Source organism: Pelmatolapia mariae, linkage group LG6 (assembly GCF_036321145.2).
Source record: "Pelmatolapia mariae isolate MD_Pm_ZW linkage group LG6, Pm_UMD_F_2, whole genome shotgun sequence".
NCBI classification, from domain to species: domain Eukaryota; kingdom Metazoa; phylum Chordata; class Actinopteri; order Cichliformes; family Cichlidae; genus Pelmatolapia; species Pelmatolapia mariae.
Window position 1 is genome coordinate 29463363 of NC_086232.1, and position 17447 is coordinate 29480809.

A 17447-nucleotide genomic window follows, 5' to 3' on the forward strand; every position below is an offset into this window, starting at 1 on the left:
GTTAGTTTCTTGTCTTCACTGGAATAAAAGGAGGAATAATTAACAACAAAGCAGGCAAAATGTGAAAAAAACAGTACACTGTCTCCATTGGCTGTGATCGTAAAGTGTTATTGTAAACATCTGTGTTGGTATTGACCCAAAATCCAACAGTCTGTGCATCTCTAATTGGATTTTCATGCTCTGATACTGAGCACAAAGGGGTGTGTTATACTAGCAGCAGCTAATGGTTCTCCAGCAGAGTTTAAAATGATGCTGCACAGCCAGATTTGGCTTTTTCTTAAACTACAATTGCAGCCTGAGCTAATGTTCATGTTTATCAGACTAAACTGATCAACTGCCATACACCTCTCCCTTTGTATTTCTTCTCTATTTGATTGTCTCTAACGGCAACCACGGCTGTATATTCTCTGGCTCTGTCTTGGTGATTCTGTCTCTCTTCTTTAAACCGCACACACACACCATATCACAGGGCTGTGTGTATGGTGTACACAGACAGTCTCCAGGCACCACACCCGGTGAAGGGGTCATCTAGCAGAGGTCTGGGCTCCAGGCAGAACACCTTATTAGGAGATAAAAGCACCCACTTCGTTCTCCACCCCTACCTCCCTCCTGTTCTTGCTTTCTCTTCTGTCTCCTGCAGTTATTTGAGCAGCTCAGAATTGTAAAAACCATCCATCCTGGTCTTCTGTCCTTCTTCTAAACCAATCTGGTGTTTGAAAGTCAAAAGCATCGTCTTTGAATGCCATTTGTCTAATTGTCCTTTTCCTTATCACGCTCGCACACCTCCTTCCGGCTCTTCCCATATCTGAGTGCTCTCAGTTTGTTGCCCATCATTTGAAGGCTGTATTGGTGCCATTAAGCTAAGCACTTTGCTCTAATTTGTGCTGTAGGGTGCTGCTCTTATGCTGATTCTCATATCTGTTCTGTTAAGTGAGGGAGCTTGAGCATGTTTTTAGCTTTTGAGTTGAAAGCACTGCATCTCATTATAAGACTTTCTGTTCCCCCCTAATGTACATTTATGAGGTACTATCATTTCTGAGAAAAGCAGAGATGAAGCTACACATTTAGAGCAGTGTTTTTGCTTTAGTCTTGCTAGCTGTTTTAAAAATGTAAATAGGTGAGAGGCTTTTATTTTTTTTTGGTTGCTCTGTTTGCTTTTAGAGCAGGGATATGGGGCTATTTGGAAGGAGAGGCTGGAATTATGCTAAGCACTGCTTGCTGGGGAACAGTCAGAGGCTGCTTACCTCCCTCTAGGCCTCACTAATGTTTTCTTTGTTCGCCTCTTGTGTAATGCATGACAAGCATTAAGGCATTAACCTAACTTAGTATGCCCAGGGGAGTTCCCTGTAACACACCATTGGCAAAACAGGAAAGCCTTAACGTAGCTGCCACGCGCGCAGCACAGAGACTGCGTAGGAGATTGCCATCGTGTCTGCTGTGCAGTAATGTTGTTTGCCCCTTTCCATCTCGCAGGTAACCAAGACGTGTGCGGGATGGAGCTGCGTATCGAGGAGCTGAGACATCACTACAGGGTGGAGCATGCTGTTGCTGAGGGGGCCAAAAACGTCCTCAGGCTCCTGGGAGCCAGCAAGGTTCAGGACAAGAAAGCTCTGTCTGAGGTTAGAGCGGATCCTGCTGATGTTTCGCTTTCACACACTTCAAAGCGCACACAGACACACGTGTGAGACGGCAGCTGTACCGATGACATCATGCTGACACACACCTGTAGATCTTCTTCAGATCTGCTCCTTTTGTTTTCCGCTATTTCTTACTTTTGAGACTTCAGCTATCTTTGGCTTTACCTTAGATCCTTCACAAAAATTTGATCTCTTATCATGAACACAATTTTTTTTGTTTTTTTGTTTGTCTGTTTTTTTTGCTTTGTTTGTTTGTTCACCAACATTATGGCATCTTGAGTTGTCTGGGTCTGATATGGTTTCTCGTTATACGTCGAGGAAACTCAGAGCAAAGGAGTGTCCCGTGATATCAGATCCCTCACAGAACAGTTTCAGCTGCTGAACTCTGCAATCTGTTCATAAAAATACTTGAGAGAGCTCCTCACAACAGCAGCTGCCGCGTAACGTGCTGCGTTTTACCCCCACAGTGACAATGAACCACTTGTTTTCTCACCACATGCCGTGAGAGTTCTGCCTTTTGAATCCTCACTCGCACGCCTTTACTTACTCTATAAATGAACATAAAAACTCGCTCAAGCCTAACATTGTCTTTCTGCATGCACTTAAAAGCAGCAGGTCACAAAAAATGTGATTAAATTAAGGTGTGCTACTGTGATATGTGTGGACTGAGAAGTAGCATAGGACTTCTTCTTGTTTTTTTATGTCTGTCTGAGAGTTTAAAAGGTAGATATCGTCTGTTTCGATGCTCTGCAGGCACAGTCTCGTCTGAGCGAGGCCTCCCAGCGTTTGGACCTGCTGAGAGATTCTCTGGACCAGCGCCTGGCAGAGCTGCCAGAGGACCATCCAAAGGCCAGCATCATCAAAGAGGAGCTGGTCTTGGCCTCCTCACCTGCCTTCAGCTCCCGCCACGGCGCCCCCTACCTTCAAAACCAGTATACTACCCTCAGCAAGCCATCGCCTCTCACTGGTATGTCGTACAGGCTCAGGAGAAACCTACAATATGTACAATATGTAGGCATTCAGGTTGTGCCTACATTGTTTTCCTCTGTCTTCAGGTACATTACAGGTGCAGCTGCTGGGCTGTGTTGGGTTACTGGAGGTGGTCCCAGGGCGCAATAAAGGGACACCTCTCATGCTGCCCTGCTACAGCCCCGGAGACACGCGGTCCTTCATGAGGGGCAGCAAGGGGCTCTATGGACGCAGTGGCTCCGTCAGCGGGAAGACGCCGAGCAAGACAGAGGAGCTCTCCTGTGAGTGACTGTATAAGTGTGCACGTGGTGCATTTAAGGCTTTCATTTCAGCTTTCAGTGCATTTTATGTCTTCTTTGTTGGCTATATTGGCTTTTTTTTTCCCCCTTGACTTTGTCGTGGGTCACTTTAGGTTCATCAGGTTAGATATTATTTGTCAGGTCATGACAGATGCTTTAAAGGCAGTTTGCAAACAGCTTTTTATAAGGTCTTAGTCCTTTTTTTCATATCTCAAAGGAACCTATTGGTTGCCGTTAATTTTTTTTAAATTATTTTGTGCATTTTTGGATTCATTAATGAAGGAAATCATTGGTTTGCGTGTGTGTTTAGCTGAGGTGAGTGCGGTGCTGAAGCTGGATAACACAGTGGTGGGTCAGACTGCTTGGAAGACTGTGGGAGAGCAGGCCTGGGACCAGACGTTCACTGTGGAGCTTGAAAGGGTCAGTATGCAATCTCCTTCCCACAAACTTGCACGCAGGCACCAAAGACTTTATTTAAGGCAGCTTTTCTCTCTGTTGATACCGCTGGGTGCCTGCGCTTCAGTCGAGGGAGATGGAGATCGCAGTTTACTGGAAGGACTACCGCTCGCTGTGCGCTCTTAAGTACCTGAAGCTGGAGGAGTTCCTGGACAACCAGAAGCACAGAGTTCAGCTGGAGCTGGAGCCTCAGGGCCTGCTGCTGGCTGAGGTACACACATACCACACACCTGCAAAAAAGAAACAGCGAAATGAATGGCGACTCACTCGTACTCAAACACACACTCAGATGTGCGCACCCACCCGTGAGCTGCCACATGCACCTGTGCTGGAAAGCATTGCTTTGATACGTCACACTTGAAAGGCTGTTTCTGAGCATAAAAATAAAATATGGGTGGGGTTTTTTTTGGTCGTTTCCTTTCATGTTTTGTTTTGTGTGTTTTCCAGGTGACCTTCTTTAACCCGGTTATTGAGAGAGTCCCGCGCCTGCGGAGGCAGAAGAAAGTCTTTTCTAAGCAACAAGGTGGGGAGCAGACAGAGCAGCGAAGAAACATTACACATTTTCTATTTCTCTTCCATTTTCTACTCAGCAGCCTGAGGGCAGTTTTATATGGAGAAACAGTAAAACTTTAACCCTGGAGAACCCATGGGGTCAGAGCCGACCCCATTGGTTTTCTAGGGAAACCATGGGGTCAAATTTGACCCCATGGGTTCTCCAGGGTTAAAAGCTTTATCATGACAGGAAGATGGACACTACCTGCAGTAAAGCATACAGCTGCTTATGCCATCAGTTCCCTGCTTTTTTATTTAGACCACAGCACCCTCTAGTGGTGACTTCTTTCTTTTTTTTTACCTTCATTTCTATAGGAAAGCAAACAGAATATAAAAACTTAAGCCAAACTCTGGAAAGGTCATTAATAAGTATTTAAATAGTATTTAAATCTGATGTTCCTAACACTTTAAGAATTCATTTTTTTTAACTCAAAATTTTTTCTTTTTATTCAATCTAAGTTAAACAGTGCATTCAGACCCAGTCTCTGGGCGTTTTTTTGTCTTTGTGTCTTATAAAAAATATTTTTTTATGTTTCTGTAATTGTTAATCTGCCAGTATGTGCAAACTCTTAAATTAAAATGATATTTTTAATGCTAAAATATTATTTCTGTTCTCATCTATGAAATTTCCATTTTTAATTTTAACATTTCTTTATTAAAATGCTAAATATCAGCATTCCTGAACAGAAAAAAAAATAGTTTTAGTGGTTGAATGTTATGTTTGATTAATTTCTGACTCTGACTAGATGTGTGTTTGTGCATTTTTCAGGCAAGGCGTTCCTCCGGGCTCGTCAGATGAACGTGGATATCGGAACGTGGGTGAGGCTGCTTCGAAACGCCATCCCCACCGTCAACAACTCAGGAACCTACAGTCCCAACGCACAAAGCCTCACACTCAACTCTGGGTGAGACGCAATGAGATATGTACACACAGGTGCACACGCTTCAGTCGTTTCATCCGCAGTGACGTTTGATAACCGTCAATCAGACTTTGCTATCAAACGTAGCAGCTTTCCTTGAACCTTTTTTCCTTTTGTTTCCAGACAAAGAATAAAGCAAACGGTGCCTTCCCAGCCCCGTGTCTAACTACCCTTCTGTGTTGTTCTGTCTGTTTGTCTGTGTTACACGTTGGTCTGTGTGTGTGTGTGTGTGTGTGTGTGTGTGTGTGTGTGTGTGTGTGTGTGTGTGTGTGTGTGTGTGTGTGTGTATTTGTTGGTCTTTCAGGGAGATCTCAGTGGAAAAGTTGAGTCTGGACAGCGACTCTCCAATAAGAGGCGATTACAAGAGAGACATGGACATTAACACTCCAGTGAGACCGATGGAGCGAGAGGAAACCCGGGAGTTAGGGGAGGTGTGTGTTGAGGGATGGGGCTTTCCTAACTAAAAAAGAAACTAAAAGTTCGAATTGGCAGGGAAAGAGAGGCGTAACAGCATCAAATACTTTAAAAGAATATGAACAAACACAATTAAAACTGCAAATTTCTTCCTGTTAAAAAGGAGTTTTTCCTTCCCACTGTTGCCAAAGTGCTTGGTCATAGGGGTTTGTCTGATTGTTGGGACTTCTCTGTATTATTGTAGGGTCTTTACTGTTGTTGTGATTTGTTGCTATATAAATATTGAATTGAACTGAATTGAATTGAAATAGAATAAGGTGGTAACAAATTTACAGGAAACAAATAAATAATTTAACTGCAAAAGAAGTGTGTATTCCCGGAAATTCAGAGAATACGGGCTTCTTTTCCAGAAATTCCGAGAATACGCGCTTCTTTTGTGGTGGAGGAACACCAAAGTACTTGCTTACGGAGCTTGCTTCTTCGAAATCTTTAAGAGTTCTGAACAAATGTCTGTCCTCCCCCAGAACATCTTATGTACGCAAGCGCGCGTTCCAACTTCTTATCTGGTGCGCGTCTTTTATTTTGACAGCGAATGCGCACCTGCGGACGACTTATGTGCAGCCCTGACTATAGTGGCTTAACCTTGTCTAACTCCCAGGTAGCTTATAGGAAAGCAAACACACCTTTTTTGAACACTGATTGTGAAAGAAAAAATAGTTATGTTAGACTTGGCTCCATCATTATAAAGTCACATAAGGCTGCAAATATTTTTAATTACAGGGGATTTAGTTATTAAGTTAATATAATTTTAGGCATTTAACATTTAAATAATGGTCATGTGACATATGAGTCTGATTTACAAGAAAATGACTGAAAGAGGAAGAGTTTATGGTATGAGTAAATACTGCAAATATTGCTGCTTTACATCAGCTCTCCTTCTGATGTGAACAGAGTAATCGACCCACTCTCTGCTCTGTTACGGTGTCCTTCCTGTTAGCAGCACAGCCACACCTGGATGTAAAGGACTATGGTCGACCTGGTATTTGGGGGGTTTAAAGATTTAAAATCCAGCGCAGGGTCAGTAACCATCAGCTCCAGACTGCGTCTCCTGTCTTCCATTTCATGTCGTTTTATAATCTCTGTCTCTGCACGTCTGTTCCTTTTTTGTCTCTTCCCTCGCATGTCCTCCGATAGGACCGACATCCAGTCATCGATCCCCTCTCCCCCCGAGACCTCACCCCTGAGTCCCCTGTCCGAACCCATTCAACTAGCAGGTACACTCACGCACACTCACCGAAACACTTTTACTTCTTTGTTTTCTAAAATGGATTTGTTTGGCTTTTAATTATAAACGATGATAATGAGGATGAAGTTTATCATAGAAGACATTTTGAAATGTGGCAGTAGGAAAAGCACAGGTGGAAATCGAACTAGCCATCATCTGTTTTATGCCGTTTATCTGGGGCTCGGTCGTGAGGGCAGAGAAGCCCAGACCTCCCTCTTCCCAGCCTCCCTGGCCAGCCAAGAGACAATCTCTCCAGCGTATCCTGCGTTTATCACAGGGCCTCCTCCGGTTAGGAAAAGTACAGAGGTCCTAGTCAGATGCCCAAACCACCTCAGCTGGCTTCTTTTGATGTGGAGGAGTAGCGGCTCTACTCTGAGCTCATATTTTAGATGGTGAACAGTGAATGGGTGGAGCTGGAGCCTCACAGAGTGCAAGCCGTTGACATTGTTTTTGTTTGTTAGTTTGTTTTCCCTCATAATCTGTTTTTTTAATTTATTTGTGTGTTTTTAGCTCGTTTTGTCAAATGAGCTGGAATATTCTAGTGAAACTAGATTCATTTGATCTGGATAAGACCATTTTTGAGCTGTTTTGATCTTTCAGTGGATTTGAATTCTGATTACTTTGTCTAAAACAGCCCACCAATGACACCTAAACTTTCTAACTTTCTACATCACAGTTACTTGTGAATTGTGAAAGATCACGAGCCGGATGAGCAGCTGCATCTTTGACTTTCTGGTTAAATCTCACGTCCAAGCCAGAATGTTTCTGGGCTTGAGCCTTTAGATCATACAGGCCTTTTTATGTACAGGTTAATTATGAATTGCTCAATATTTGAATGTAAGTGTGAATGAATGACCCTGACTCTTACCTACCATCTGCTGGAGTTCGCCTCAGCCTCCCTACAACCCTCCAAGCATAAAGGCCTGTAGCTTATGGATGGAGGAAACCCACTACAGGCCGTGTCTGCCCATGTGTTCTGTTTTTTTCCCTGATGTGCTCAAAGCGACATCAGCATGGCGACAGGCTGAGCATTTTTTCTGTGCTCATCACTACACATTTATCTTTTTTCTGGTTTTAACAGAGTTACAAATGTAACCTGCTGCATGCATCACTGTCACTTTTTACCCAGCTGTCTAAGCACAGTGGAGGAGGGGTGGGAGAAACGCTACAGCAAACCTCTGTCACAAGTTTTAAGTGCTGCTGCCCAAGTGTGCACACGTGCAAGTGTGCATATTAACATTAAAATAATACTCTGAGGAATATTTGGTTTCCTGTGCGTGTATGAGTAAAAGCAGCAGTCAGACAGAGAGTCAGGTACCTGCAGCAGATTATGTCTGTGTACTTTCTGTATCATAGCAACCAAACACTCACCTGGAGGCACAGCGTGCCTCCAAAGCCTTTCAAGCGCTCTCAAGCGCTCCCAGCTGGGCATTTTCAGGAGAGCAGCTGCTGCGTTATAAGCTGTCAAAAATCTTCAGACACCCAAAAAAAACCAGAAGCATTGATGTTTTTGATAAATCCTCTGCTTTTCCTGCTGTTGCAACTTAAAATGTCTGCTCTCCATTATTACATGTATGTATTATTCAGCTTGCATTATCCACACGTACACAGTCCTTATGTGTGTCATGTAATATCAGCAGTTGTTACTTTTTGGTGTCCAGTTGAAATGTTCTTGCTCACCGTGCCTGTTGGTTTCTCCAGCAAGCAGAAGAAAGGTCCGCTGTCCCTCCAGGACTTCAGGCTCATTGCTGTTTTGGGTCGTGGACACTTTGGGAAGGTACGATTTCTTTCTAATCCAGAAAAAATAAAACTGGAACAACCGAACCAATTAGTAACAACACAAAGAGCAAGAGTCTTTTTGTTATTATTCCCTCAAATATACTGAAGGTCACAACAGCAAAAAAGTCACAGATTAACAGCTTCTCTGTTTGTGGATTCTCACAGTGTGACTGTCACGACTATAATCAGACAAACAAAAATAAAAGACCGTTTGTAAAAAAGAAACCTTGCGTTCCTTATGCTGTTAGGTGCACATGAAGGCCACATTTTAAGTATTAGTGACTGCAGGGGAAAAAAGAAACCATATCACACGTGGATCCACTGAGAAGTTTAAAAAGCTGTAATAAAAGAAGAATTTTTTTTTTTAACAGCAATGCTTTATATGTATTAGAGTTAATCAGAGTGTGTCTGTGTGTCTACAGGTGTTATTGTCAGAGTACAAGAAGACCGGCACGATGTATGCCATCAAAGCCCTGAAAAAAGGAGATATCATTGCTCGGGATGAAGTGGATAGGTGTGTGCTGATGTCTATTCCTCAGTGCTGAGCTTGTGGTGATGTGTGGTTGTTGTTTTTAGCCCAGAGATTAAGCGCTCCAGTAGTAGATTTACTCACAGGATTTAATTTGTGTCTTGAATCACTGTGATTACAGTTCATCTGTGGGCTGAGTGTGGGTTTTCTCATAGGCTAAAATAAACACTATCTAATTATGTTTAAATGGCCCTCTAATCTTTTTTTTTCTCTCCTCCTCTTGCCTCTTCTTCCACTCTTTCCTTCTCTCCTTCCTCCCCTAGTCTGATGTGCGAGAAGCGCATCTTTGAGATCGTCAACATGTCGCACCATCCCTTCCTGATCAACCTGTTTGCGTGCTTCCAGACATCAGAGCACGTGTGTTTTGTTATGGAGTACACAGCAGGAGGCGACCTGATGATGCACATCCACACAGACGTCTTCACAGAGCCACGGGCCGTGTACGTAATAAATGGATTATCCTTGAAGTATTTCCATACAAATTTTAGGCTTTCCCAGAGATTAGTCCTGATAGTCGGGAAAATGAATTTAGTCAATCTCAGGGATCAGTGATAAACACTCATTTTATGTAGTAATCACCCATATGTACATTAAAACACAGAGATCCCTTCTTAAAACATCAGTTACATTAACGAGAATCCGTCAAGCACGATATCTCGACCTTCACCTCAGAGTGGGAGTCAGTACTGTTAAATACACCAGTGTTTTTTCCCACTTCAGCTTGTCAAAACTTCCGTTATGAAAGCGATATTAGTGATGGTGGACCAAATCCACACCCTGACTTGTATGCGAGGATTGGTTCCACAGTTGAGCCAAATCTAGGATGTGAAAGGCCATGTGGTTAAAGACAAACAAACCAAGCTTCAGAGGCCTTTTTTGTGCAGTTAATGTTCCTTCACCGCACCTTACAAGGATGTACTGTCTTAAGAAAAAAGCGTTGCTAAATTTTAAAGGCAAAGTTAGTAAAATGTCACCACTAGATGTCAGTAGATTCCAGATTGTGACCAACTGAATTCTGTTCCCAATTCCAGTGCATAATCCTAGCTATGGTAGCAGCTATAGGGCAAACAAATCAGGGCGCCGTTCATCTGTAGTGACTGTAGGCTGTCAGTCCACTCAGCTGTCAATATGTGTGCACATGTATTTACTCTGAAAGAGGCTGTAAAGTTTTGTGGAAAGAGTCCGATCGATACGTTGATGAGACGGTGAAGCGATACTGAGCTGAGTTGTTGAGGATATCCTGAACTTTTTTGACATTAACAGCTGCTTTTGCCACTGTTAGCCAGTATTAGTGACATTTTCTTTGAAGTGGATCTAACTTTGTCCAACTCTGATACTTAGCAAATAAACTCTGATACAATATGAGAATGTAGTCGAAGTGTTTATCAAAGAGAAAGTGTGATTTTTTTTTTTTATTTTTTTTTTTAAGACATTTGAGCCTAACATTAGCCGGAATAACGTTAGCTTATGCCAACTGTTGTTGTTGTTTAGCCAGAGATAGAAGGGTAGCATATATGTAATCTGTTGACAATAACTAACTGTGACAAAGTTGAGAGCAAAAAGCATCTTTGTGCACGTCTTCATGTGTTAGAGCCCGGATTTAAGTTCAGGACATGAGACTTCAGGTGAGGAGGAAGTAAGGGAGGAAAGAGGGCAGTGTAATGAAAAGACATTATGAAAAGGAGAAAATAATGAAAGAGAGGTGAAAAACATATACATGTACAAATATTAAATGGTCATATTTAGTGTGAAATAACCGTCTGCGATCTTTAAATTCAAAGTAACTTATGTACTATGTATGTGGCACGTCTCTCGGCACATAAGACGTACTTACACAAGACATACTAACATGATTTACAGGTACAATGCACAATCTGTACCTTTTCTAAATATTCTTAATTACTTAAACATCTTCCAGTAGCCTGCTCTGTTTGCACACTACAACCTGGGTTTGCCATTTTTATCTGTACTTTAATCTTAATAACTGTACAGTACTCTGGTTTTGTAACTATTGTCCATAATGTAAATATGTTTTTTCTGTAAAAATTGTGTGTGTTTCTGTTCTGTGTCCTGTTCTGTTTGTATATGTGCTTTTTTGCTGCTGTTACAACCAATTTTCCCTTGTGGGACAATTAAAGGATTATTCTATTCTATTCTATTCTATGATTTGTACATGTGGCCTGCTGAGCATTAGGACAAATGTGAAAACCTTTTAGAGATGCGCTGTATTGGACTGAATGTTTTAAAGGCCTTCCATCCTCCGGAAATCTGTTTAAGTTCTGTTTGTTTATTTGTTAGACTTCTGCACAAGTTGAGTTCATCCTGGGATTATCATGAGGTCACCAAACTCTCATCAGTGAAGGGAAATGAGGGAGACGCCACAGCATAAGCACACCCACACAGTCTAAAAAGATCCGCTGAAATAAGTGAAGCCATCTGTATGGGGTTTACAGTGGGTGTGCAGGGTCTTTTAAGGACATAATGCCAGAAAACCCTCAGCACTATTACTGCTGTCCCCATACCGAGGAGTTCAACAGCTGGGGAGCAGCTGTTTGTCAGGCCTCAGACAGCAGATTTGGTTACAGTGGCTAGTGGTCTGAAAGCAGCATGTCTGTTATTATTATGAAGTTCCCATTTTATCGCGTCTAACTGGAGGTTGATTTGCTCTGCTTTTGGCTTCAGGTTTTACGCAGCCTGTGTGGTTCTCGGACTTCAGTTCCTCCACGACCATAAGATTGTGTACAGGTGAGTCGAGCCCACGCAAACCTCTTAACTGATAACTGATGTAAAACGGAGCTTCCTTTCACCTCAGGAAGCAGCAGACTAATAGAAATGTCAAAGATCAATGTTAAATTGAGCTCTTAATTTGTAAGCATTTCTGCCAGTATAGGTTGAAATGTCAGTCTAAGTTTTGCAGTTCAGTTAGAGGACCCAGATACAGCAAATAGGAGCTTCAACAGTGGAAGGTTTATTTTATGAAACTTTACACACTTTGCCTCATTATGGGGCAGGAAAATCCCAAAAGTTAAATAATCCAAAAGATAACAGAGCAAGGTAAACAGACAGTCTGACAAAGGAAAGAGTGTTTATACACTTGGTGTGACTGACAATGAGCAGGAAACCAAAAACCCCAGAGACACACAAAGGCTGAAACACTTTCAAAATAAAGCAGCAAACAAGGAATAACACAAAACCCGAAGCTGAAACTTCACATCGCGACAAATATCAGGTACCACATGCTCGATCATTCAGGGCATCCAGAAGCTGTAGGATTCATCCCCGGGGTACTGAGTGTCGCACCATGAGGTTGACGTTTGCTGTGAGCATTATTGTACAGGCTCAGTTTAGTAAAGTCTGCTGGGATTACAGTCAGTTCACAGAGAAAGTTTGTATCTAAATGCTGTACAAAGATACTGATTCTCACCTGCATGTTTTCTCCCTTTCAGAGATCTCAAGCTCGACAACCTGCTGCTAGACACAGATGGTTATGTGAAGATCGCTGACTTTGGACTCTGTAAAGAAGGTGGATCTGTGTATTACTGACAGACGGTCTTTTATTTGTCTTTGCCTTTGCTTCGGGATACAAATTTACTTACAACCGGAAAACAGTGTGATATTATTATTCTGTCAGGGAGCCTGAAAAGCAGGTCAACCGAACCCTGCCTTGAGCTCAGAAACACCATAGGTGACCTATTAGCTTCTCCATATTATCCAACATCTGTTTGTATGGTTACAATGAAGGGTGCCCATATTAAACATGGCCTCAATATCAAATAATAAGGTCAGCATATGAAAAAGCTGCTGTTGCCCAAGCCTTTGTTACAAGGGGTCACCACAGCAGGTATCTCCACCTCCCCAATCATGAGAAAGTTGGGTTAAAGGGGGAGGAGCTGAGGCAGAGGACAGGCTGAGGGGCTGCAAAAAAGCCTCTGTATAAGATAAATAACCCTCATTTTGAACTGTGAATCATGGAAAATGTCTCCAGTAAAGCAGTTGGAAATTGGCGTAATAGCTCCACCCGTTTCTGAAATTTAAACAGATGTAGGAATATGAGTGATTAAACAGTACAGAGTGGCAGGTTTTCATCATCTGAAGTTCAGGAAATTAAGTGATTTTGTTTCTCTTTTAGCTTTCAGAGATCATTTTTTCATTTTTTTCTGCAGGAATGGGTTTTGGGGACCGGACCAGCACCTTCTGTGGGACTCCAGAGTTTTTAGCCCCCGAGGTCCTAACAGACACGTCCTACACCAGAGCCGTAGACTGGTGGGGCCTGGGGGTCCTCATCTATGAAATGCTGGTGGGAGAGGTAAGAGCTAGCATACGCTTAGTCAAAACTCTGTCACTGGTCATGGAGTTATTATAGCCACGTGTTAGTTTGATCTGGTGCTGATTAATTACTCGTGTTCGCTGTAATTAAATGTTGATTTTGTTTTAAATGACAGAATATCAAAAGTGGATTCAGTGAAGTGTGCTTTTGTGTGACCTGTGTATTTTTTTTTTTTTGTAGTCTCCTTTCCCAGGGGATGATGAAGAGGAGGTGTTTGACAGCATTGTGAATGATGAAGTCCGCTACCCACGCTTCCTCTCCACTGAGGCTATTGGCATCATGAGGAGGGTAAAGCAAACACACACACACACACACACACACACACACACGTTCGCTCATACACACAAACTGTATGTGACAAATGCTGCACTTACACGTGAAACACTGAATCAGTCCGACATCCTCACTTACTCACAGTCAGACAGTTGATGCTTCACTGTTATATCCGCTCGTCATTTCTTATTCTCGTGTGTCTGTGTGCAGCTGTTAAGGAGGAACCCAGAGAGAAGATTGGGATCTGGTGAGAAGGATGCAGAGGAGGTGAAGAAGCAGCCATTTTTCAGAGTAAGTAGACTTAAAGGTACCCAGGCAACTTGTTGGGGGTGAGAACGCAAGATGGAGATTCGTTAGCAAACACTGAGAGGTGGAAGAGGTTTTTCTCGGGTGTTTACAGCCAGACTGTTATGGTGGTTGTTTCGAAGCCTTTTGAATTGCAGTTTTAATTGCTCTTCTTGCTCTTATTCTTGGCTCTGCATAAACCTCCTTTGTGGTTTATTCATCAAGGACAATGGATTTCTGCAGTTACCCTTTTTTTTTAATCTTAAATTAGCCTCATTCTTATTCTGGGACTTGGTGCAGCCGCTCAGTGTGAAATGAGCTGTTTTAGCTCCTTTTTTTCTTCTGTTTACACTGGTCTACAGCTAAAATGCTTCCAAAATAAACGTAGTCAAACTTTATTAATTTTATAGTTGCTGGTTGGCTCTAGTTTCTATAATATGCTGCTATTTGTCAAAAGTTATTACCTTGTGTATAAATTCTTGCCCTGATCCTTTATATCCTCCATCATTGCTGTGTGCTCCCTTGCATAATAGACCCACCTTCTCCTTTTGTCCGTCTCTCCCTCCAGAGCATGGACTGGGAGGCGCTGCTGCAGAAGAAGTTGCCCCCTCCCTTCGTCCCGTCCATCGGCGGCAAAGAAGACGTCAGTAACTTTGACGAGGAGTTCACCACAGAACCTCCGGCGCTCACGCCTCCACGTGAGCCCCGTGCGCTCTCCCGCAAAGACCAGGACAGTTTCCGGGACTTTGACTACGTCTCTGACCTCTGCTAGTGGACCCGAAGCCAACAGATCTCGAAGAACGTTGGATTTCGACGGCTTCGCGACAGTTTCAGCCAGAGCAGACAGATATGTCTCAAGCTGACTGTCCGCGCTCATCTGTCGCTTCTTGTTACACTGTGAATGAATGAAACTGAAGACGAAGAGACTGTGTTTTGTGTGTCTGCAGAGTTTTAAAGATCATGGACTGAGCAAATGAAAACCTGGACAGATATTAGTTGGGGTTATAATGTTTTATCACAAACAAAGGCCCCCCTTTCCAGTCATTGTACGAAACTGCAGTGGGTTTTGTATCTTGCAGACTTTAAAAAGTCTCTTCCCGTCGTCTTAGACATCTTGGCAGTCGCCAGTTCAGCTGTGAGAGGAGGAGCTTGCTGTATTTTTGTACTTTTGACTGTTTAGGGGTTGCTCAGTGGCCTCTCATACCAATGCCTTACATTTATACTTGTATTTGTTCCACAGAAAAAAAGCATTTTGTTTTACTTTGTGGCCCTTTGTGTACAGCAGCAGGGCGAGGAGGGATACAGTGTGCTGCAGGAACTCCTCTATGTTTTTGGAAGAGAAAAAAAAGACACTCAGAGCTGATACCCATCAGTCTTTTGACTGCTTTTAGGTGTATTATTAGTTACTAATGGGTAAAGAACCACTGTCCTGCTTCACTGCAGTGGACCTTCCTTTGGATGTCCACCAACTACTTTTTAAACTTGGGCTGCTCGGATTTTACAAGAGCAGTTGACTCGTCCTTTTTAGTTGAATGTATGGGTTTTAGGAAGAATTTGATATAAATTTGTAGCACACACACACACACACACAACCGTCAGCATAAAAGCTTTGTGGAAAACATTTATTATTCCAAAAGAAAAAATCTGAACACTAAACTGTGATGTACAAGTAATAAACTGCTCTTTATGGGTTTGGAGACACGTTCATCCAGTCACCTGAGTGCTACCAGAGTTTTGTGAACATGAAGTAAGTGATTTCCCTCCGAGGCGATTAAATCTTTAACCTCACTGGCTGTAAAAGTTGTTTTAGTGTCTGTTTTCGGCGCTTAAGCCCTGACAGGTTACGCGCTGGCTGCTGCGGTCACTGTGGCTGTTTCCGAAACTTGCTGATGTCTAAGTACTTGTGGAAACTCTGCGGGGTGCCATAAGCAAAACAAACATGAGCTGCTTTTCCACAGTAGAGCCAATTAGAGGCGAGAGCTGGCGTAGACCTCTGGTAATACCTTTGATGATATCTGTAGGAAAACCATGAGCCAACAGTGAAAACCTGTGTAACACACAAGAGCAGTGGTTTGTTGTTAAGATGTATGTGCGGTGGTGTGGATTTTACCTGTCTTGTGTACGACAGTACAGAACCATGTGAGTATGAGATGACATATTTTATAAAGAAAACCGTGAGTGAATATTATCGTCTGTTTATTGTCATCGTAAATAAAAATAACACAGTAATGTATAGATGGATACACGTTTAATTTAGTATTTGTGAATGAATGGAGCAGGATGCAAATGGGCTACTCACCTGCTGCAGTGATTGAATAAATACTCACCGGCCACTTTATTAGATACGCCTGTTTTACTGCTCATTTACTCAAACATCTAATCAGCCAATCACATGGCAGCAACTACGTGCACTTACGCACCTCTAGACCTCTAGAAGCAGAACGTGCACATCCGTCACTGCAATTTAGAGAATAGTCCAAAAAAGAGGAAATATCCAGTGATTTGGCGGTTTTCTGGGTGAAAATGTCTTATTGGTGTAAGAGGAGTGAGGTCAGGAAAAAAAGAACCACTTGCTAAATACAAAGTATGTAGAAGAGCATCTCTAAACGTGCAACGTGTTGAACATTAAAGCAGATGGGCTACAGCAGCAGGAGACCACTATAGCTATACGAGCTGAAGTCAGCATAAAGAGCATGAAAGCATGGATCCATCCTGACTGTTATCAGTGGTTCGGGCTGCTACTGGTGTAATGCTGTGGATTATATTTTAAGACAGTTCTGAAATAGTATTAGCAGGGTGTACCCAATAAAATGGCTGGTGAGCGTATATAGCCCATTATCACAGATTCTGTATCAACATTTTTCAGTACATTCATTCAAACCTGCCAGAGCAGGACTAAAATGAAATTAGAGGATAAGCAGTTTATCCTCCTGATGGACAAAGTCAAATTATCTGTCATTTCTTCTTCTCGTGAAATTACATCAGAGAAAAATGCGTCAAAAATGTGACTGCCTATTTTTCTATCTTTTAATGAATCAAGTAGCAAGCTAAGTATTTCCGCTCTGTAATGAGCATCTGTTTTAATATGTGAGTCAAAATTTTAGAAGAAAAAAGACTCCTCGTGGCGGTTTTAACCATATCACAGGACTTCAAACAAGACTGGTGAGCAAATCACTTTAACTGGATTCACTGTATTTGCACCAACTCCTGGAGCCTCCCTGACTTTTGACCGGCTGCTAAAGAAGAAACCATCACTAATGGGAAAACATCAGAACTGGTCCTTAATGTTCGGCCTTTCGTGGAAACACGAGTGCCTGGATCCGCAATGATAAGTGCTGATCTGCATCTTATCCTCATGTACTCTCAGCACCATGTAAACAGTAAATTCTAGTAATAATAAATAAATCATTTCACTTCAAATTATCTCAGTAAAGTCCACTACCTGCAGGGAAATTTACCAGATAGTTATTTTAACATGTGTGGAACCTTTTTGTGTGATTTTTATATCTAAAATACTCTGAACACTTCATATTAGATTAGATTGATGTTCGGATCTTGCATAGAGGGGTGGAAGTACTGAAAACAGCTGCTGTAACAATAAGGATGTTGTACATACTATAAAATCCTAGTGTAATCTACCTGTTCAGCAGCATTAGACTCGAACCCGGTCTGGTCTCACTACCAGACTGAAAGGGAAATTATACTGAAGTTAACACCTAAAC

The 17447-nt window shown here is 42.4% G+C and overlaps 1 protein-coding gene across 3 annotated transcripts in view; it reads left to right on the forward strand.

The window, feature by feature from the left end:
* Positions 1-15513, forward strand: part of pkn1a (protein kinase N1a) — a 66103-nt gene extending 50590 nt beyond the window's left edge. For 2 of the 3 annotated variants that reach the window (XM_063476525.1, XM_063476524.1), the window contains exons 6-23: positions 1474-1619; positions 2391-2604; positions 2693-2887; positions 3216-3325; positions 3429-3572; positions 3809-3884; positions 4683-4818; positions 5138-5264; positions 6442-6521; positions 8234-8309; positions 8734-8825; positions 9104-9280; positions 11523-11585; positions 12287-12363; positions 13004-13146; positions 13348-13455; positions 13651-13731; positions 14294-15513. In XM_063476525.1, the coding sequence (XP_063332595.1) occupies positions 1474-1619; positions 2391-2604; positions 2693-2887; positions 3216-3325; positions 3429-3572; positions 3809-3884; positions 4683-4818; positions 5138-5264; positions 6442-6521; positions 8234-8309; positions 8734-8825; positions 9104-9280; positions 11523-11585; positions 12287-12363; positions 13004-13146; positions 13348-13455; positions 13651-13731; positions 14294-14497 (2249 nt within the window). In that variant the 3' untranslated portion in view covers positions 14498-15513. The remainder of the gene's footprint in view (positions 1-1473; positions 1620-2390; positions 2605-2692; positions 2888-3215; positions 3326-3428; positions 3573-3808; positions 3885-4682; positions 4819-5137; positions 5265-6441; positions 6522-8233; positions 8310-8733; positions 8826-9103; positions 9281-11522; positions 11586-12286; positions 12364-13003; positions 13147-13347; positions 13456-13650; positions 13732-14293) is intronic. The other variant, XM_063476526.1, reaches the window with a different exon arrangement.
* Positions 15514-17447: the final 1934 nt, after the last annotated feature.